We start from the raw sequence: 22,054 nt of genomic DNA, 5'->3' as shown, positions 1-22,054 counted from the left end.
ATGGGACTGCTTTGAGTCTGGGCGTCCATGTGGACACATGGATAAGCTGTCCTGGTGCCGAGTTTGAGGTTTCTAACATGCAAATTGACGCTATCCCAAGGGGTGTGAATTGGGTGCCCGATTTTCAAAAATTCGCCAAAAATCAGGGGATGATGGGATTGCCTTGAAACTTGGCGTGCGTGTGTATGTCCATGAGGTGTCATGGTGCCAAACGCGAGGTTTCTAACTTGAACAGAAAAAAAGTTGTTTACTTTTTTAGCTTTCAATGCAACCCTATGGGGGGGGAAAAACGGAGCTCCGATCCGGATCCGGAGCTCCGAGCGGAGCGGAGCAGAAGTGGGCGGAGCGTGGGCGGGGCAAAGCGGGCCACTCCGAAAATGGCGGATCTGTAAATGAAGCGGAGCAGGGGGTCCGTGCGCACCCCTAATCCAGGGATAAACTTTAGGTCTAGCTATGGCCTGAGAAAGACATTCTGTTGATAAGAAGATTTTTGCAGACATCTTCCTACAACCCCCTGTAGAAGGCTTTAAAAAGATACAGACCGAAACCCGTCAGCTCTTCAACCTACAAATAAAAAGTTCTGCATCCTGAGAATTTGCTTCTCCCTTTTTTCACCTGCTGCTGCCACAACACAATATCTTTTGCCAGATCTTTGGTCATATTTAAATATATATTTTCATCAACATCTTCTGATCTTTTACTGGTACTACACAGAGAAGCACTTGTCGCTTATTCACTGTGGTATTGATCTTCCCAGTATTGGGGTGTGGGTGTGGGTGTGTCACTCCTAAAATGGTTAGAAGAGTATTCAATCAATGCTATGACATCTACACTCTGTTGGCCATGTGGCAGGTCATTAGTAGCAATGTGAAACAAATTACCATTTCCAGATAATTCCAAGCATGTCATGTTAATAGGAGTAAATGTCACAGTAGAATAACTAAGCTAGAAGTAGTGACCACAACCCGGAATGTTGTGTATAGAAATTTCAACATTGATTGACACAACAATTGTTTTAGATTCTCTTCCCCACTCAACAATGCAGTCTCTCTCTCTCTCTCTCTCTCTCTCTCTCTCTCTCTCACACACACACACACACACACACACACACACACACACACACACAGGTGCCTGACAGTGAGTACTTAAACAGACTGTCACCATGTCAAAGATTTTCCAGGACATAATAATCTACATTATGGCCATTCACAAGACTGGTTCCAATACAAACAGAAAATAGAGACAGATGCACATCTTTGTAACGTTCAAAATTTCAGATCAGAGTCTCAGCGAATAACAATGAACCCAAAGCATTGCTTGATACACGCCTGACCTTTTACACATGACAAGAACCATTTTCTCACTGGATCGCCACAAAGGTTTCAGAAGGTGACCTGGAAAAAGTAATGTTAGAACTGGCGGCAAAGCTCTTCTAGTAATACTTAATAATATAAGCAAATTAATCTGTCGTGTGACATTCCTAAGTTATACTAGAGATGGAATCAGCCGCCTACCGTAGGCAGTGTAAAATGTATTATGTCATCAAATGATACCAAAAGCATATGGCTAGAGGCAATTACTTGGCAATGTATAGGCAACGGTGGGTGGGGTTTGAGTATAGGCAAAGGAGATAAAAATAGAGAGGCGGGGAAGCAAATGGTTATATGGCAATACGACACAGCTCTAAAGAAAACCCTGTTCAAACCTCAACAAACATTTAAAAGAAAAAACATGTTTGCAAATGACAGTCTCTCACTGAACATCTTTTATTGATGAAGAACCTTTTCCTAATTACTTCTCTCTACTGACACGAGAAGCAAAGCAAATGGAAAGGTTTTAAATAGTGCATGTCTCAAGCGAAACAGCAAGAATATGTATCTGTTCCCTAGCTTTATTCCCCCCCCCCCACTCTCATTCATTCTCTAGTAGGCAATGGAAAATCCAAAGTTATTGCCTAGCGTCTGTCCTGATGACATACTAGTAATAAAAATATCTTTTCTTCCTTCTTCTTCCTTTGCCTCTTGTGTTTCTTCTCTTTGCTGCATCGGAAGCTAGAAAATACATAATTTTTTATTTAGGTGACAACTGCCTCACCATGTCTGCTTCTCTCGCTCTTAACAGTATTTGATTTGTTGTCATTCTTCATCCCTTCCAAATATGATAGCAAATGCGGTGCATGACACTGTGTGTCATTTTAGACTCGCAAATGTAAATGGTTCCAAGCTATATCCGACGTCAAACAGAAACATCTGTCTGCCGTTCAGAGGAGAAAGAAACAATTTAAAAACAGGAGCCTGAAAGTTAACAGTGGCACAGCACACAGACGAAATAAGCACATCCGTCACTGGGGTACAGATTGCTGGCAAAGTGCTTTGTTTGCCTTTGTCAAGCTGGGCACTGATTATTATTAGAAGTCTGCTCTCTTTTTCTTTAAAGAAATTGAGGAGTTGATTTACACATTTAGAACTTGTAAAAAAAAAAAAAAATGCCGGAGACAACCCAGTGTTTCATAAGCAGCTGTTTCACTCCCAAGGAAGACAAGGGTCTTATCCTCTAAAAATAGAAAATACGGAAACTTGCTAAAGCCTTCATACCGTCCCACCACTTTTAAGGAGTGGCGTTTAGTATGCAAGGGGGCAAGGCAGAATGCAGGCTGCAGCAGCAGCCCCCAAATGAAACAGCTGATGCGGTAATAAGCACGGAGGTCAGATGGGAGACGAGGATGAAACAAGAATTTTGTAGAAAGCAGGAGGTAATCTCAGAGCTATAACAGGAGAGGGAACGGGTTTCAGCATTTTCCACTTTCATTGTAACAGCCCTCTGGAGAATGCATTGTCACACCGCTTTCTGATCCCATCACGAACGTGGCAAGCCAAAAAATGTTAGGAGCCTGCAGCCTGAGTATTTAATTTTCCCTTTGTTGCAACAACCTTTAAGAAACACTGGGATGTTTTCTTACTATTTTGACTGTTGGAAGCTGTGCTCCACGGTGCAAGCAGTCTAAATAAAGACAATGCAACACCTCACTTAGTGCAGATTGTCGTGATATATTTAGAAAACACTTATGCAGGCTCTTGTGTGTGTGTCGAGGGGCGGGGGAGTGTTTTCTTTGTAGGAGTGCTCACACTGCTCTTATAACCCAGGAGATCACGAGGAGGGGAGCGGGGTGAGAATATGGTTGCTCCAATTCCAAAGTCCTCCATCCCCCAAAAGTGTGGTGGTGTCACTGTGAGTACACACATTACTGATCCATCCTCTGTGATCTCCAAGGTTCAAATGCCACCCAAGTGGTGAGGGATGGAGCTACACCAAAATGACACCACCGAAAAGCCACCACCAAATGGGTCCTTCATCTGGGCAAGGCACTGGTCTGGCAGGAGGCATAGTACATGGCCGCCTTCCCCAACCTCGTGCCCACCATTTGCGTTGGACTGCAATTCTCAGCATCACCAGCCAGAATGTAGTTCGACACATCTGAAGAGCGCCAGGTTGCAGGGAGGGTGGTCCATGGAATAATCTCCTGCCTGGAAAAAAAAAGGAGCAGGAGCATTTCCAGAGCCCTAAGCAGAGGAGACAGCGCTCGCAAGGTCGAAGGGCCGATGACATCATCTACCAGGGATGATGTTCTCAACTACCGTCCTTCTGAGCTTAGCTGCAATCCTCACAGTATTGTTGTGAGCTATCCCTGTTGTAATGCAAAATATTTCGGAGTGGCTTGGTTCTGAATGGGCAAGTAAGTCCCCTCAGCCTCAGAAAAGCTGCAGGGCAGTTTCTAGGACTGGCTTGTGGACTTTGCGATAAAATGAAGGTCATGGGTACTGGCCAAAAAAACTCCTGGAAAGGCCTTAAACTGTTTGGGAACATGTTGTTTCCCTCTCTTGCCCTTTCTCATGCAACCTCAGATCCCTCTGTCCAAAGTCCAACATGCTAATCACTATACTGCCCTTTGCCAGTTCACTATTCCAAGACTGTCAGATGATCCTAATAAATACCCACCCACACACATAAATTGTGCAGCTGCTTACATTTTGGACTCTCCTTCGGGCCGTGGCTGTGGGGACTGTTGCCAGCACTTCAAAATTTAACACGGCATCGCTGGTCCTACAACAACTATGGTTTTCATAGCGTAACATAGAGCCGCTCCAATAATTTATTTATTTATTTATTATTTATTTATTTTATTACATTTATATACCGCCCCATAGCCGAAGCTCTCTGGGCGGTTTACAACATTAATAATAATAACGCGACACCAGATGTGTCCGCTAGCCAGATGGCAAAACGCATGTCGAAATGGCGAGGAGGTGGAAGAAGACCTTGGCCGACGGCTCTTCCACCAGTTACGAGTCCGAAAGCTTGCTGCAACGTATTTGAGCTCAGTGAAGAAAACTGATCCTGGAACCCAGTCATGTTGGGCTGATCCAAGTGTACGTTTGGCAACGATTTGGTCTCAGACAATACGCAGTACCTTTTCCAGAAATCTTCCGAATATTTAAACAACATACTTGTGTTGTGTTTCCTGCGTCAAATGCATACATTATGATTAATCACTGACAGCTGGTAGAAAATAGCAGTGGAGCTCAGACAATTCCAGTCCCAGAAAATGTCCAGAATTTAAACAACTCACTCTCTTCCTCCATCCCTCATCCTCTAGCATATATCCCACTATTGTGTTGCAAGGCTACAAATGCATTAAAATAAATCATCAGGGTAGTGGCCTGACATTACGGAATCTTTCAGTCATTTTAATTCCTTTAATTAAATTATGATTTAGGTCAGGTTTAATAACAGCTTGGGCTATAACCCTACCGTGAAGAGAGGGAGCCAGGGTGTGGAGGAGGACAGAGAAGAGCATTTCACTGAGGCTAGCAGAATTAGCTTCAAGTCTTTTGCCTAGAAGAGTTTTCTGAGCTTTAACCATTTATTTCAACGCAGAGGCGGGATTTGGCACAAAGCATTCCATTTGCCAGGCCACTGCTTGCATTAAGCTGGCAACATCCATTTGGGGTTTTTAAAATAAATAAATAAATAAATGCAACAACGGCTGTGAGGTAATGTGGGTAAACTAGGAGGAAAACACGATCCATTGAGGCTTAGTCTCAAAGGTTTAAAAAGATAACAGGCCCAACAGGCATTAAGAACCTGAACTTGAGTTCCTTTACAGTTTGACTGCTGAGCAGTTTCAATGCCTCTCCTTCGTTTTGAACTAAGCATTATGGAAGATGGTTTACGGCGTACTCCGGAAACACGGTTCCTGTTGTTTTGTTCCCCCTTTGTCAGGGGGCGGGAGCTTCCTTCCAGGAGAAAACGGCAGAGTCTTGTGGTGTCTCTTTGTTAAAAGAGACACCACATTTATTTACAGATTATGAGGAAAGTGTTAGGAAACAAGCACACGCGGCTCAGGCAGGTCTGTTTCCAATGCAGAATCGATATGAACTCTCCAAATCCCAGCTAAGAGCACACACCTGCTGAGCCTCTAGCTCAGCTGCAGTTTCTCACTGGCCTCTCTTACCTAATGCCTCTGTGTCTGATATCAAGGAAACCTTGGGCCTGCCATGTGCCTGGCCAGCCAAAACAGCTTTGGAGGTCTCCTTGCCTCAGTGCAACAGCCACCTCATTAAATTCCCATTAATCAGTGGGCCTCGCTCTGAACAACCCAGGGTTCTTAAGGGAAGGTGGCGGCATGAACACTGTTCACTTGCTGACCACGACGCTACGAGATAATAAAGATCATTTCCTGCTGTCCTGGAGCCTTGAGAATAAACAGGACCAACATTTTAAGTCAGCCACAGCATGATCCTGGGCATGTTTTACGCAGAAGGAAGCCCTCACTGTATTCTGGCTGGGGAAGGCTGAGAGTTATAGGGCTTCCCCCCACCACCCTGTCTAAATATGCATAGGATTACACTCTAAGCTAGGGTAGCTAGAAGCAAAAAAGATAAGCTTGCATGATAAGCTACACCTACTCTTCTGCAAAACTAATAAAGATGCAGGAGCCCTGCCTTCATTTGCATCTGGCCACCCTAACCCTTGAGCATTTTAAGTCTACCTTACATTCATCTCAGGCCGTTTCTACACCAGCCTTTTTCCACGGGGTTAGCCCTAGGTGCTCCCTGTGTGTGCAAATGACGCACAGGGACTCCTGGGGGCAGGGGGGACATGTTTTCCCAGGGATAAAGAAACCCTGGGAAAACCCGATTCTTCCAGTGGTCCTGGAATGATCCCAAGGACTGTGGATGGTGTGGGGGGGTCCATCCTGGCTTCTTCTCTCCTCCCTGCGAGTAGCAGGGGTCAGCAGACAGAAGGAGCCGGGCCAGGGGCAGTTCAGGGATATCAAGGGTGGGGTGGGGACAAGGTTGGCCCTTTTTATATATATAACTTACATTTTGCTGAAACACAATTGTGCTCCAGCTCCTGTTGTTTATATTTATCCTAAATGGCACTCATGCTGGGATCCAAAGGGCTGTGTGTGATTTGCCCATGCATGGACTGGGGCTTTTCAGTTTCCTGTTCCAATTTATTTATTTATTTATTTATTACATTTCTATATCACCCAATAGCCGGAGCTCTCTGGGCGGTTCACAAAAATTAAAAACATTCAAAGTATAAAACAACAGTATAAAACCATAATATAAAATTGTGCCCTCTTCCCCTGCAAAACACAGTTGCAGGATTCATCCCTGAGACAAAGGGCATGTCTACACCAGCCCTATATCCCAGGATCATCCCGGGATCATTCCTCTGCATCCAAATGCCACACAGGGGATCCCAGGAGCAGGCAGGGATGATCCCTCCATTTTCCTGGGATAACCCTTAGGTGCAGAAAGGGCGTATATTCTTCAGAGATATCTGCAGGCATCCATATATATTAAAAATGACTCCTGAAGAAGGCCCATATTCAGGGCGGAAATGCATAGGGCCATCTCTTGGAATAAAACCACAAATATTTTTTTAAAAAACATCATAGAATCATAGAATTGGAGGGAGCCTATAAGGTCATTGAGTCCAACCCCCTGCTCAATGCAGGAATCCACCCTACAGCATCCCTGACAGATGGTTGTCCAGCTGCCTCTTGAAGGCCTCTAGTGTGGGAGAGCCCACAACCTCCCTAGGTAAATGGTTCCATTGTCGCACTGCTCTAACAGTCAGGAAGTTTTTCCTGATGTCCAGCTGGAATCTGGCTTCCTGTAACTTCAGTCCGTTATTCTGTGTCCTGCACTCTGGGAGAATCGAGAGGAGATCCTGGCCCTCCTCTGTGTGACAACCTTTTATGTATTTGAAGAGTGCTATCATGTCTCCCCTCAATCTTCTCTTCTCCAGGCTCAACATGCCCAGTTGTTTCAGTCTCTCTTCATAAGGCTTTGTTTCCAGACCCCTGATCATCCTGGTTGCCCTCCTCTGAACACTTCGGCCGGATCTACACTACTGCTTTAAAGTGCTTTATAACAGTTTTATAGCGCTTTAAAGCAGTTAAAGTGCTTTATAACTGTTACAAAGCACTTTAAAGCAGTAGTGTAGATCCGGCCTTCGTCTCTCTATTCCATTGATTTATTTCAGATGTTCTCCAGATTTGTTTCACCCCAATAAACAGGCAGCCCACATTTAACTGGTTGCTCTTCATCCATTCTTATCTCAAACCATCTCCAAAGAGCTCAAGGTGGTACCCCACCCACCCACCTATCCTCCCATCAGTAAAAACATAAGGAGAGCCCTGCTGGATCAGAGCAATGGTCCATGTAGTCCAGCATTCTGTTCACACAGTGACCTATCAGCTTCCCATGGAAAGCCCACAAGTAGGATGTGAGTGCAACAGCACCCTCCCACCCACGTTCCCCAGCAACTGGTGCACATAGGCTTACTGCCTCAGATACTGGAGGTTGCATAGAGGCATCAGGACTAGCAGCCATTGATAGCCTTCTCCTCCTGGAAGCCTTGTGAAGTAGATTCTGCTCAGAGATAGTGACTGGCCAAGGTCACACAGCAAGATTAATTGCTGAGCAGCGATTTGGACATGGCTCTCCCTGGTCCTAATCCAACACTTTAATGGTTAGAGACTACCCATGCATCCCTTGCTTGCCAATAGCTGCAACTCAAATATATTCGGCAAAGAAGTGAGGGGTGCGGGCAACTCAGATTTACATGTGCCTTTATATACATGTCTGCTAGATTCAAAAAAATCTTTGTCCCAAATTTAATTTCTAGAGACCCAGGTAAGGGCCTCTAGAACTCTAATGCTTGCATGCGTGTATATGCCAACAAAGGACTGGATCAAAATTTCCCATGGGCAGAATGCCGCTCACAGAATACTCCTGCTGCAGGAAGTATAAAGCCCCCGTGTCCCCTGGAAAGCTGCTCTGGAAGACCTTCCAGAGCAGTGTGGGAGGTGGCATTGGCGGCAGTGAGAATCAGTTAAAATCACTTCTCCCCCCCCTTTCTTCCTCCAGCAGGAGTTTCCGCTGGATTTTGCAGCGGGTATACTCCAGATTCAATTCCGCGTGTTTAAAAGCATCCCTTACCTCTCCCTAAAAGATAAAAAAATAAGAGAAATCTTTTACAAAGGGCAGATGCCAGCAAACACGGGCAGTCCCTGGTGAACAGGGGTGGTTGGAATGTATAGACATGCGTCCTGCTCATCTGACTCTTCGAAATGGGTGAACAGACAGAAAGAAACGATAGCTGTGGAAAAGCAAGCAGCACAAAACTCTGTTTTTCGTTTCCATTTTTTTCCTTGCCTCTAGGCCATACTTCCCCTTAAAAGGGGAGGGAGGGAGAGAAATATGCTTAAATGCCTATCTTCAGCATCACTGCTTACTGCATTGATTATACCATTGTTCACACTGAGGTTGTGGAATCTATTTTTGTGATTAACACAGTGTTGCTGGTAAATGGAACACGGCTCTTTTTATGTGCCCCAGATTAATAAAAGCCTGTTGTTTGCATACAGCCCAGGCAATCAAGTGGGTGGAACTGCAAGAGGAGATAGAGGTCAGTAAAAGTTTAGATTAAAATCAGATTTGTTGTCAACAACAACAGCAGCAGCACTGATAATACAACAACCTTGCAGCCTGGCATTCCAAGGGATCCCCATGCTGTTTAAAGCAAAGGCTGTGTCAAAATGTTCTACGCAGAGATATCATTTGCTTCCTCTCTGCACTATACAATCATGGGGGTTTATTGGTTATTCAGATAATGGATAGAAATGTGAAATGAGTTCCTTGACAGATGAGTACCTTGGAGGAACCTTGAGTTGTCACTGTATATAATTCTCCTTTGACAACATTACATTAGTCATTTTAGTGACTTGGAACTTTGCACCTTACTGTATCTCAGGAAAAGGAGGAGGAGGAAGAAGACGAGGAGGAGGAGGAGGAGGAGGAAGAGGAAAAGAAGAAGAAAAGAAGAAGGAGAAGGAGGAGGAGGAGCAGAAGGAGAAGGAGAAGAAGAAGAAGAAGAAGAAGAAGAAGAAGAAGAAGAAGAAGAAGAAGAAGAAGAAGAAGAAGAAGAAGAAGCAGCAGCAGCTCTGTTAAAACCATTTGTAGAAAAATCAGAGCCCAGCTTCTTCACTTATTACAAAAAAAAATATTATTAATTATTATTATTTACATTCATATACCACCCCATAGCTGAAGCTGGGCGGTTTACAAAGATTAAAAACAGTGAACATTAAAAACAAATATGCAAAATTTAAAACCATAAAAAGCATAAAAACAAACAATATCCATTTAAAACAACTATTTTGGGGTAAGTTAAGAAAAAAAACTCAGCATATGTTAAACTCAGCATAAATGCCTCGGAGAAGAGAGAAGTCTTGACATGGCACTGAAAAGATAACAATGTTGGTGCCAGGCGAGCCTCTTCAGGGTGATAGTTCCATAATTGGGGGACCACCACTGAAAAGGCCTTGTTACCATCCTTTGAGCTTCCCTGGGAGTAGGCACCCGGAGGAGGACCTTAGATGTTGAGTAGGGTGACCATATGACCGGATTTGTCTGGGGCTTTGATGACAACTCCTGGAGGGGGGGGAGGGGAAATCCGGATTTTTCCAGAGCAGCTCTAATGGGACTTAACAAAAATGCTTATAACTCTGTCATTTTTTAAGATAAAGACATGAAACTTGGCATGATGGTAGCTCTTAGGAAGGACTTTAGTCATACCAAATTTGAAACAGATCCGTTCATCCATTGGTTTTTCAGGAATTTTTTGAAAATTGAGGTTTTAAAATTATTATTTTTAAAATCATCATTTTTAAAGATAAAGAGATGAAAGTTGGCACCATGATAGATTTTAGGTATAGCTTTATCCATACCAAATTTGAAACAGATTCGTTCATCCATTGATTTTTAGGCATTTTTTAAAATTTGAGGATTTAATTTTTTAAAAAAATAATGTTATTTTTAAAGATAAAAAGATGAAACTTGGCACCATGATTGCTCTTAACAAGGACTTTAGCTATGCCAAGTTTGAAACAGATCTGTCCATCCATTGAGTTTTAGTTGTTGTTGTTTTAAAGTTTGAGGTTTTAAAATTATTGTTTTTTAAAACTGCTGGAGCCATATCCTTCAAACTCAGATTGTCAAACCTCCTCTTTGGGGTGTTGCATATTGAGCAATTTCAGCCCTTGGCATTAAGGGGATCTCCAGTCTTTAGGTAAGAAGTCTTGGGCAAGCAGGGCACCTTTCCTGTTGCAGATTTGGTGGGCAGTCGGGTACCTGGAGCTCAGCAGAGGCAAGGCATCCACAAATCAAAATGACGTTGAATCCCTCACTTGTTCTTTATTTCAGTGATTTTAACATTAAGATGTTATGTAGAACAGATTTGTCTTAAATGTGTGATGTAAAATCAGACATGTGACCAAGGCTATGTTCGGGTGGGCATGCCCCTGGGTACTGGAAACGCCCCCTTGGGGGCCAGCCATGTTGTCCTCCTTTTTGGTTTCCAAAATATGGTCACCCTAATGTTGAGTGTAGTGTACGGGTAGGTTCATGTTGGGAGAGGTATTCCATCAGGTATTGTGGTCCCAAGCCATGTAAGGCATTATAGGTTAAAACTAGCACCTTGAGTCGGACTTGGAAATGTACAGGCAGCCAATGCAAGCAGGCCAGAGTTGGTCTTATATGATCAAGCCTTCTGGGAACCTTCTATCATCCACGGCCCAATCATGTTCCTTACATATTCCCCCTTTCCCACCTGTACATAAAAAAAAAGTGCAAGAGAGCCCTTCTGTAACCATTTTTCCTCCTGTTTGTGGGGATGGCCTTTTCATTTGACTCTGCATTGTAATGCTGTGTGTTTTCTGGGCTATGATTTCATGAAACAGTATTAAATACTTTAATAAGGTAGTATTAAATAGCACTGTATTGGCCCAATTAGACATGTGTGGCCCTCCAGATGCTCTTGGAGTGAACTCCCATCAGCTGCAGCCAGCATAGCCAGTGGTGATGGGAATTGTAGTCTAACATCTAGAAGGCCACAAGTTCTTCACAATCTGAAACACAGGTGGAGGTAGGTAGGTAGGTAAGTAGGTAGCTAAAGGTTGGGAGTGTTGCACTACCTGAAAAGCTACTCCTACGAGCATGAGTTGGGATACCTCTATGGTAACATGGAAGGCGGGAGAGGAAATGAATCTGAGAAGGGTAGAAGGTTAAATAATTATCCTTTTCTGTTTTATTTATTTATTTATTTATTTATTACATTTTTATACCGCCCAATAGCCGAAGCTCTCTGGGCGGTTATGCATATGCACATACACAAACTAGGCAAGTACCTTCCACTCACACATGGGCCTTAGCTAGACCAGGCTTTATCACCGGGCGAACCCTGGGATTGCCACTGTGCATCCACATGACACACAGCGGATCCCGGGATCAGGGAGGGATCATCCCTCCCTTGCCCCAGGATCTCACCCTCCCCTTTGGGCCCGCTTTTTCCGTGGTCTTGGGCTGAGCCCGAGACTGCAGAACATGTGGCCCATTGCTGCAGTTTGACCCGGCTCCGGGAGCAGCGCACGGGGCGCACGGGATGCAGTGTTTCTCAAAAAAAACTTACCTTTAGCGCATGAGCATTCATGAGCTCCATCCTCTTTAAAAATTAAAAATTAAAAAATGGCGGGCGCAACACCTCTCTTCCTGAGGTCGTCCCGCCTCACGTGTAAATGGAGAAGGGATCTCGCATTAATCACAACGCGAGATCTTCCCTCCTCCATCGTGAACTATAAGGTAAGTCTAGCTAAGGCCATGGAGTGTAATAACAAGATCTCAATCAGACTAGAAAGTGTGGTTTAAGTATACTTCAAAGTATTTTTTGCATGAAAGAGTGAATGCTTCATGGCCATTTTTTCTGCTTACTACTCCCCAAAGAACACTTTCTGCAGCATTTCATCTTCATTTAAATTGTCCTTTTCAAGACCTCTATAAAATTCACTTTATCTAACAGAAATGATTTGATTGAATACTAAAGAAAAAAACACACTTTATATGCTACTCTTTAAAACTTTTTTTAAGAGAATGTAGGTCTTTTTAGAGCTCAGTGAATGCATGTATGTTTTGCACTGGTATATTTTTCTACAACATAATAAATGGGACTGAGATTTAACGTGGCAAATTAAATGATTGTTCATGAGGATAACACAGACAGACAGAGCTACAATCAACATTTTTCAATTCAGAGATACTCTGAAATTGGTTCTTGATGCAGTTCTCTGAACAAAACAATGCATACAAAAGTGCATATATTAGGGGAAATAGTGTACAAAAATGCGTATATTAGGTGGAAATCACAAACCAAGTGTGTATATTAGTAAAAGCACTGCACAAAACAGCATTATATTAAGGAAAATCATTTGCAAAAGTTGTGAATATTAGGGAAATTGGCACACAAAAATGCATATGAAAATGCATGTCTACACCATACGGTGTAGAGGGAGGGAGGTGGGATGATCCTGGACTTACAAGCTTCTGGGATCGTTGCAGGATGTCTAGATGGGAGGAAGAGGATGTTGCGCCCGCCATTTTCTGTTATTGTTTTATCAGAAAAGAGCACAGGAGCACTCCACTGAAAAAGTACATTTTTTAAAAAAAGAAATCCTGCTCCCCCATCCAACCCCCATGTCCATGTCCTGGCTCCTCGCGGTTACTTGCGAGGAGCCGGGATGAAAACGGGATGCCCAGCCACACGTCCCGTGGTCTCAGGATCATCCCAGGACCCTGGGAAAAGTCAATGCGGGAAGCTTCCCTCACGTGTGCCCCAAGACCAGTGATTGCGGAAGCAGGGAATCATTACAAACATCGCTCCTCCGTTGTGAAAGGGCTGTAGGTATAGATTAGGCCAAGGCTCCAAAGATCCTTGATTCAACAAAAGCAGAAATCCTAATTTGCTGCTGAAGTCCACCAGTGCTTTTCAAACACACACACACACACACACACACACACACACAGAGGCCATAGCTAGACCTAAGGTTTATCCCTGGGGTCAAACCTGTTCATCTAGGTGACACACAGGGGATCCAGTGCTCAGGCAGGGGCGAACCCTGGATGATCCCAGGATAAACCTTAGGTCTAGCTGTGGACACAGAGTATAACAATTGCTACCTAAATGTCACTGGAAAAGGCTCCAAAGATCCTTGATTCAACAACAAAAACAAAAACAAGAACAAACAGAAGTCCTATTTTTTTTAAAAAAAAAATTGCTTAAAAGCTTTGTGAAATAGGAATGTTTTCGTGATTGAAGTTCAGGGCTGCTTCATATTACAGGATTATAAAACTCTCAGATGTCTCTCTGTCAAAGCCATACTTCTGGCTGGGTGTATCTTACAGCTGCACCAGGGACCGGCCCCATAATGCCTAAAGTGACCCCCTTGGTGCTGTTTAAATGACCATTTAAGCACGGCAGCAAACGAAAGGAAGGCCAGATCACTCTAAGAGATCTTTTTCCCACAGATATTTATAACGGAGGAGAAGGAACCGTGGAAGCACCAATCACTGCATAGACAATACAGATGATCAAAAATAATTGTCCAATGACTTGTTGAGGCCCTGTGAAGTCTAAGTGCTTTTCATTGCATAGACTCCAAGTAAAGATGAGTGAAAAGTATAAAACTGGCTCTATCTGTGTGAAAGATTGTGAGAATAGTCATCTGTCAGCAAACTTCTGCCTTGTAGCTCCTGAACAGTATTTCACACATTTCACACTGAACCTGAAAGCTAAAAGGCAAAGAGGTCAATCCTCAAATGACTGTGTTAAAGATTATTTGCTGACCCTTGCTTCTTGTGATGATTGGGTTATCCGTCAAGTACTTTTACATGCTAGCAAGGTATTTCACTTACATTGAATCAATCTATTGGCGTAATTCTAAAATTTGCAGCTAAAGCAACCTAAGTGCTTGGGATAAAGTGTACCAAAAACAACACCTGTGCAACATCATAAAAGCATAGTTTTATTTATTTATTTATTTATTTATTTATTTATTACATTTATATACCGCCCCCATAGCCAGAGCTCTCTGGGCGGTTTACAGAAATTCTAAAATTGAGATAAAAACAAGTACACAAAATTTAAAATTTTAAAACACAGAACATACACACATAAAGCATTAAAAACTGTTAAAAAAATAAACATGTGGGTGATTAAGATGTGCTGCCATATGCCTGGGCAAAGAGGAAAGTCTTAACCTGGCGCCGGAAAGATAGCAGCGTTGGCCCCAGGCAAGCCTCGTCAGGGAGATCGTTCCATAGTCTGGGGCCACCACCAAAAAGGCCCTGTCCCTCGTTGCCACACTCCGAGCCTCTCTGGGAGTAGGCACCCGGAGGAGAACCTTAGATGTTGAACGTAGTGACCGGGTATATTCACATTGGGAGAGGTGTTCCATCAGGTATTGTGGTCCCAAACCGTGTAAGGCTTTATAGGTCAAAACCAGCACCTTGAATTGGGCTCGGAAACATACAGGCAGCCAGTGCAAGCGGACCAGAGCAGGTGTTAAATGGTCAAACATTCTGGTTCCCAAAATCAATCTGGCCGCTGCATTTTGCACGAGCTGCAGCTTCCGAACCGACTTCAAAGGCAGCCTACGTAGAGTGCCACTTCAGGGCCTTTCTACTTTTTGCTGGCCGCTCTGCTGCCCCATTTTCTCTCCACCCTGGCTTCATGTCCTCTTCTTCTTTTCCTTTCTTTAAAAAATAAATAAAACTCTTTACAGAGGTCATCTGGTGCTTCTGTAAAAGGATTTTTTAATAAGAAAGAAAACGGGACTGTCTCATTCTTTTCCTGCCACCGGGTCGCTCCCCCTGCAGCAGCAGCAGCAGCGACAATTTTTTCTTTTGCTTTACTTTTTGTTTTAAAAGCACTTTTCACAGCAGGAGCACCGAGGATCAGGAAAAAAATGGATAAATTGAGGGTGTTTTCCCCTTCTTTTAGCCCCCACCTCCAGGAGGGCAGATTTAATTGGGGAAAGTGGCTGGATGAGAAGGTTTAAAGCTCCCCTGCCCATACATGGGGGTCCCAATCAGTCCTCCTCCTGCTTGCACAGAGGTAACACTCTGCCTCTGGTGACTGTCAGCTGTGTATTTAGCCCTTAGCCATATGCTACATGGCCTCTGATCCATGCATTGAGCTCCAGTGTGAGTACAAGCTTTTCCACTTGACTCCGTGGTTGGCATCTCTATAGATAACACATCTATGTGAAGCTGTATGATGGCTGGTTGCGAAGTACAGTAAACTTGACTTGGTCTTGGACTATAGATAAATCCACGCGGTTGACATTGTGCACTGCGCAGCCCGAAAAACTGGAGCGAATCACAATTCCTGACCTGCCAGAGCTGGAGAGGGGAGGAGGTGAGCCTGAGGCGTTGTGCAGGCTCCTTTCTGCTTGTGTGCCTGGTACTGCTTAACCATGGTTTAGTGTTATGTGCAAATGTGGCCTATGGCGGTCCTCTTTAAAGACTAATCGTAGCAACAAGGCAAGAAGTAATGATTCGGTTTTGGAATTAAGTTACGTATAACTGATTACTTCCCTGTTCCTACAACTTAGAAAACCATACATTCTGTTTTTTCCAACCCCATTAAACAGCAAACAGCATTAGAGCATTAAAACCATTGTTATTTCTCTCCTGCTGGGAAATGCATCACTGTTGCACAAGGCTGGGCCAAAATTACCCAGGAGAAAGATAAGAGAAAACATGCATGGCCTGCATAATCTAGGGCCAAGCTACCCTTGGGAGGCAATGTAACGAAATTGCATTGTAAATATAGACACTAGGAATATTTTAAAATAAATGGACTGTAGACAGTATAATGTTAAAATTAAAGGGAACCTATCTTAGTGTAATGGAAAACTGATAAATGACTCCAAGGAGGCTTAACCACACCTACCCTCATTATCCTCCTCCGGGTTCTCAGATTGCTTTGCTTTGCATTTCACGGGTGAAGAAGACTGGCCTTTTTGCTCCACTCCCTCTGCAAGAACAAAGAATTAATAAATAAAACTGATTTTCAAAGTCACATTACTTTTTATTAAATATGTATGCACAAGGTATTGGACAAAGAATTAGACTGTATCTCTGTGTTGCTTTCAGAGAGGAATATATGCACTTTTAAACATTATGAAGATTGATTTCTGCCCCATGTGCCATTAGCGCAGCTGCGAGGGGCCTTAGGCTGAACTCTGAATGCCGTATTTCAGAAGTGTCTAAACCTCACATATAAATCACAATATTCTCATGTTCTTTTAACCCATTTTAAAACCTACACAGTTTTAATTATTTGCTAAGCATTGAGAAATACATTCTATTGTAATCTCATAGCAGCAGCATTTGACTGTAGAGAGATTTAAAATAAAACTTAATACATTAGACGGACAAGGAATCGTGACCTCATTTTGGCAACTCTGGCCTCATCTACACCAAGCAGGATATTGCAGTATGAAAGTGGTATATAAAAGGCAGGAGCCACACCAAGCAGAATATAGCAGTATGGAACTGGTATATGGTCTGTGTCAATGGGCCCCAACAGTGGTCAGTGCACTTCAATACCGCTATAAAGCAGCAGTGTGGCTCCTGCCTTTTATATACCGCTTTCATACCACTTTCATAGTGGAATATCCTGCTTGGAGTAGATGAGGACTCAGTTGAGGAACAGAGGTAGGAGTACTGGCACCAATATGGAGATTCCTAAATAGCATCTAATTGTACCAGTTCGTAGCAAAATGTTAACAACTGAAGAAAATCTTAATTCGTTTTACCATCTGAAAATCAGAAACTAAGCAAGTCATTAAGTAATAGATCTTAATATATAGATCTTAATATATCAATACAGACAGTTTAATCAACAAGAGGATTTGCAGCTGATTGCTGTGCTACAAAGGTATATGCAGTCTCATTTGTAAGTACTGAAATGACAAGGGCAACCATAAGATAATAATTAAGACCCATGGACTAGAGATGATGATGAAGGAGAAGAAGAAGAAGAAGTTTAAGATATATTGACCACCACTGTCCATTAGCTCTGTACAGAATATAAAAGTCATACAGTCCTAGGACTCCATCCAATAGTGTCATTCTGCACACTCAAATAGTGCTAGGGGAGCTCTACTGAATCTTTCTGTTGTGCATCTAGTTCCGTTGAGCAACACAGTGGGTTGCACAACAGCTTGCACAAGCATAATGCAAAACCGCCTGAGCAACCACACTTGCACAAATGTACCTTTAGTTGGATTCTTCTCTTGTGCCTAGTTCAGAACCTAGTTTCTGCTAGCGCAACATCATTTGCGCTAACAGAATGACACAGTTGGATACTTCCCATACAGAGTTTAATGAAATACATCCTGTAAGTAAAACAAAACAAAGCACCGAGAGTAGAAGGAATGACTTCCAAGTAAACATGCACAGGATTGCACTGTGAGAGGGCAAATCAGGATTAAAAGAAAGGGGGTGAGAGAGGGGGAATGAGAGAGGGCAACCCAGATCAAATAGAACCACATGAGCTTCAGTACTTCAGTGCCATTTTGTTGTTCAAAAGATGGGGGTACAAATCAAATCAAATACTCCACATATGCACAAATCTTTGGCCTTAGCTAGACCTAAGGTTTATCCTGGGATCATCCCGGGGTCATCCCTGTTTATGTAAATGACACACAGGGGATCCTGGGAGCAGGCCGGGATGACCCCGGGATAAACCTTAGGTCTAGCTAAGGCCTCTGTCCAACATGTATCCTATAATAATATACAGACAATGTAAACCATTTGTTGGTTTTTTCAGGGACTGGGGCGTCCACTTGCTTATACCTCCTATAAAGGCCTTACACCCATGCCCGGCTTGCCTGTACGTGGTGAGGCAATTGTGGGGGAGGGGAGAGAGACAAACGGAGGCTCACCATAGTTCTCCTCTGTTTGGTGCCACTGACTTGGGGAGGGGACTGGAAACCCGATTTATGGAGCGCTTCCCCTCCCCAGCTTTCCCTTCGACTTTTGCAGCTCCCTCCCTGTAAACAGTGTGGGTTTGCCGGTTGCCCCTAGGGGTGTGGCAAGTAGGGATGTGCTCCGCTCCGATTAGAAGTGGAGAATCAGAAGCGAATTGGCCTGCTCCGCCTTGCCCAGAGGTGGAGTAGAAGCGGACTGGGGACCCGTAGAAGCACAGCGAAGAGAAGCGCCCATATGCGGAGCGCTTCTCTTTTCGCGGACCGATCCGATCACCATTTTGAAAAATTTCGCCCATAGGATTGCATTGTGGAAAAGAATAGGGGATAACTGTGTTGATTTTTAAGTTATCTTTCTGAAACTTCTTGTGCTTAGAGAGTCGTGGCTGGGGGTCATTTTGAGCCTACTCTCAGCTCTCTGCGTGCTGTGGTTCGCTTGCTAGAATTGTTGGAAAAATCGGGTAAAACAGCGGGAAAAGGTACCTTTTCGAAGTGCTGAGAGGCAGAGTCAACTCCCGGTCATGATCACATGATCCCAAAGTTGGAGGAGGGGATAGGCAAAATGGTTAACTTGGGATTCTGGGAACTTCTCTTTCTTAGTCTGAACGGACTTTTCCCAGTGTTTTTTAACACAGTAGCCCCACCAAATGCACAAACACAACCTGAAATCATATACTAAGCCAATAATAAGAGATAGAAAACACAGCACTGCTACCCACCCTAACTTTGGGGAACAACTGAATAGATGTGGTGCAAGGGGATGAGCTCCCCTAAGGCATGTGGACATGCCCAGTGCACTCTCCTGACCTTGGAGGATCATCAGAGTCCTCCAAAGGTAAATCACTGGAGAGAATGCCTATCATGAGTTGAAGTGAGCGTTTGCTTCTTAAAGACTGGTACCTAGACAGGACCAGTCAAATTGGCAGATGATTCCCCCCACCCCCTTGGGCACGTCCACTCCCCTCTTACTGGTAAAAGACAGATATTTCCTTTTTTAAAAAAGTTCTTCTTGTTGTTTATTCAGCAACACTGCTGCTTTTAATTCCACCCCTCCTTTGTTTATTTATTTATTTATGTATTTATTCCATTTTATATGCATTACTGGCTTTGAAACTATCCTTGACTCACTTCCTTGTGCCCCCAGAAATGTCTGCTGCCTGCCTGCCTTCCCTCCCTCCTCCCCTGCCCACCTCGCAGGGATGGTTTGTGTGTGTCTTGCTTTGACTCAGGGGAGAAGTCCTTCCTGTGCTCAAGTTCGAGATCAATTTTTCAAGTGTGGAAGAAGATTCATATTTAGCTTTATCTCTACTCCCCAATTCATGGCATGTTGGAATTTCCTTTGAAATGGGCCCATTGAGCTGTCTGCAGCTTTAAATCCCTGAGATACTGGGGTGTCCGAGTTTCATAAATTCCCCAAAAATCAGGGGATGATGGGATTGGCTTGAAACTTGGCGTCCATGTGGACACATGGGTAAGCTGTCATGGGACCGAAGGTGAGGTTTCTGACATGCAAATTGACGTAGTTGTAAAAAGGGACTTGATTTGGGGTGAGTTAAAAGGTTAGAGCCCCACCAAAAATCAGGGGATGATGGGATTGCCTTGAGTCTTGGCATGCATGTGTATCCCTGGATAAGCTATCATGGTTCTGAGTTTGCGGTTTCTAACATGCAAATTGACGGAGCTATCGAAAGGGGTGTGAATGGGGTGCCCGATTTTCAAAAATTCCCCTAACATCAGGGGATGATGGGATTGGCTTGAAACTTGGCATCCATGTGGACACATGGATTAGCTGTCATGGTACCGAAGGTGAGGTTTCTGACATGCAAATTGACGTAGTTGTAAAATGGGACTTGATTTGGGGTGAGTTAAAAGGTTTAAGCCCCGCCAAAAATCAAGGGATGATGGGATTGCCTTGAGTCTTGGTGTGCATGTGTATCCCTGGATAAGCTATCATGGTGCCAAGTTTGAGGTTTCTAATGTGCAAATTGATGGAGCTATCGAAAGGGGTGTGAATGGGGTGCCCGATTTTCAAAAATTCCCCAAAAATCAGGGGATGATGGGATTGGCTTGAAACTTGGCATGCGTGTGTATACCTCCATGAAGTGTCATGGTGCCAAACTTGAGGTTTCTAACTTTAACAGAAAAAAGTTATATACTTTTTTAGCTTTTAATGCAAGCCTATGGGGGGGGGGAAACGGAGCTCCGATCCAGATCCGGAGCTCCGCAGCAGAGCGGAGCGGACATAGGCGGAGCGGGGGTGGAGCGAAGTGGCCCGATCCACAAATCGCGGATCTGGAAGAGAAGCAGAGCGGGGGGTCCGTGCACACCCCTAGTGGCAAGTAGGATTTTTTTGCTCTCAATCATTTCTTTTGGGAGTTTTTTCACCTACTTCACACTGTAAGACAGCAGGGGAGTATTAACTAGGCTAATTGGTTGAATTCGGTCACATTTTGATTGGGGCAGGTGTGAGGGCATGGGGAGCAAGGATAGGGTTGGGGAGCATTCTTAGGCACTGTTGTGGTGATTGGCAATACCTGAGGCCCTCAGCTGGGAGTTCTGCGGCACCAGATGACAGGATAAGGGTTACCTCTTAGGCCAACCTTACTCACTTACTCAGATTTTTGCAACCTGAGGGGGAGTGACATCAGAAGGCCTACCTATGCCAAAAGGGGAATCCTGATGGATGGCGATAGACACGTGTCACCGGTCGGGATATGAATGGCACACCCGATCCCAATTATGGCCAAGACGTTGGCCAAGATAGGATGCTTGCCTAGGCCTCCACCTTCATTTGCAGGTATTCATAAATAAATGTGGCCTTGTTTTAAATCCAATTATGGTCAGAACTGGGTTGTAAATTGTATCAAGACAAGGTGGGAATGGGAAACTCACACACTCTTTATTCCAGAAGTAGAAGAAAAAGGAGTTGCATTCATCCAGTCTACCAAGGAACACTGAAATATCTGACAAGAGCGATGACAGACAGTATAACTTTTCCTGAGAAAGACGGGGTCAACTGCCTGTACCTGTGCCATCAGCTCATCAAAGTCTTTCCTTGAAAAAGTCATACTCCTAATCTTAAGGAGTCTATGCAGGTGGCTTCCTCTTTCCTCTCTTTGCTGATTTGTACTTGGGAAAGTGGTCTTTCTTGAGGATATTTTTTGTGGGGGGAAGAGGCGGCAGAGGTGTTAGAATTTCCCTTAAGACTGCCCTGATCCCTGAGTGCCCTTAGAGATGACCGGACAAGAAAGACTGCTGTTGTGGTCAAGGTTGGATGATGTTCTAAAAGTGTTCTGTAATTCGTATATGATCATTTGCTAGTTCTTACATTTTTTCATTTTATTCAGGTTTATGTACGATTGCGATAAACTCATTGTAACAATATTGGATGTGATATTAATCAACCAATCAATCACCAATCAACCACCCAGAATGGAGCTCAAAGCAGTTAACAATGAAATACAGATTAAAAATAAATATCTCAATTAAAACATAAGTACCAAAAAATTCAAACACAATTAAAAATACACAATAAAATAAATAAGCAGCATCCAACCTGCTAAAACCACTTTGGCAACAGACCATCTTATATGCCGGCTTATCACGTCATTATTCACCCATAAAATAAGCAGATGTAAAAATGTGCATAAA

General features: G+C 43.7%; 1 protein-coding gene across 4 annotated transcripts in view; it reads right to left on the bottom strand.

Moving 5' to 3' along the window:
* Positions 1–22,054, bottom strand: part of MACROD2 (mono-ADP ribosylhydrolase 2) — a 1,544,544-nt gene that overhangs the window by 149,185 nt on the left and 1,373,305 nt on the right. For all 4 annotated transcript variants that reach the window (XM_063125349.1, XM_063125348.1, XM_063125350.1 and 1 more), the window contains one exon: positions 16,363–16,446. In XM_063125349.1, the coding sequence (XP_062981419.1) occupies positions 16,363–16,446 (84 nt within the window). The remainder of the gene's footprint in view (positions 1–16,362; positions 16,447–22,054) is intronic.

This window comes from Elgaria multicarinata, chromosome 4, assembly GCF_023053635.1.
Source record: "Elgaria multicarinata webbii isolate HBS135686 ecotype San Diego chromosome 4, rElgMul1.1.pri, whole genome shotgun sequence".
NCBI classification, from domain to species: Eukaryota; Metazoa; Chordata; class Lepidosauria; order Squamata; family Anguidae; genus Elgaria; species Elgaria multicarinata.
The sequence above is the reverse complement of the archived record's forward strand: the minus strand, read 5'-3'. Positions and strand labels throughout refer to the sequence as shown.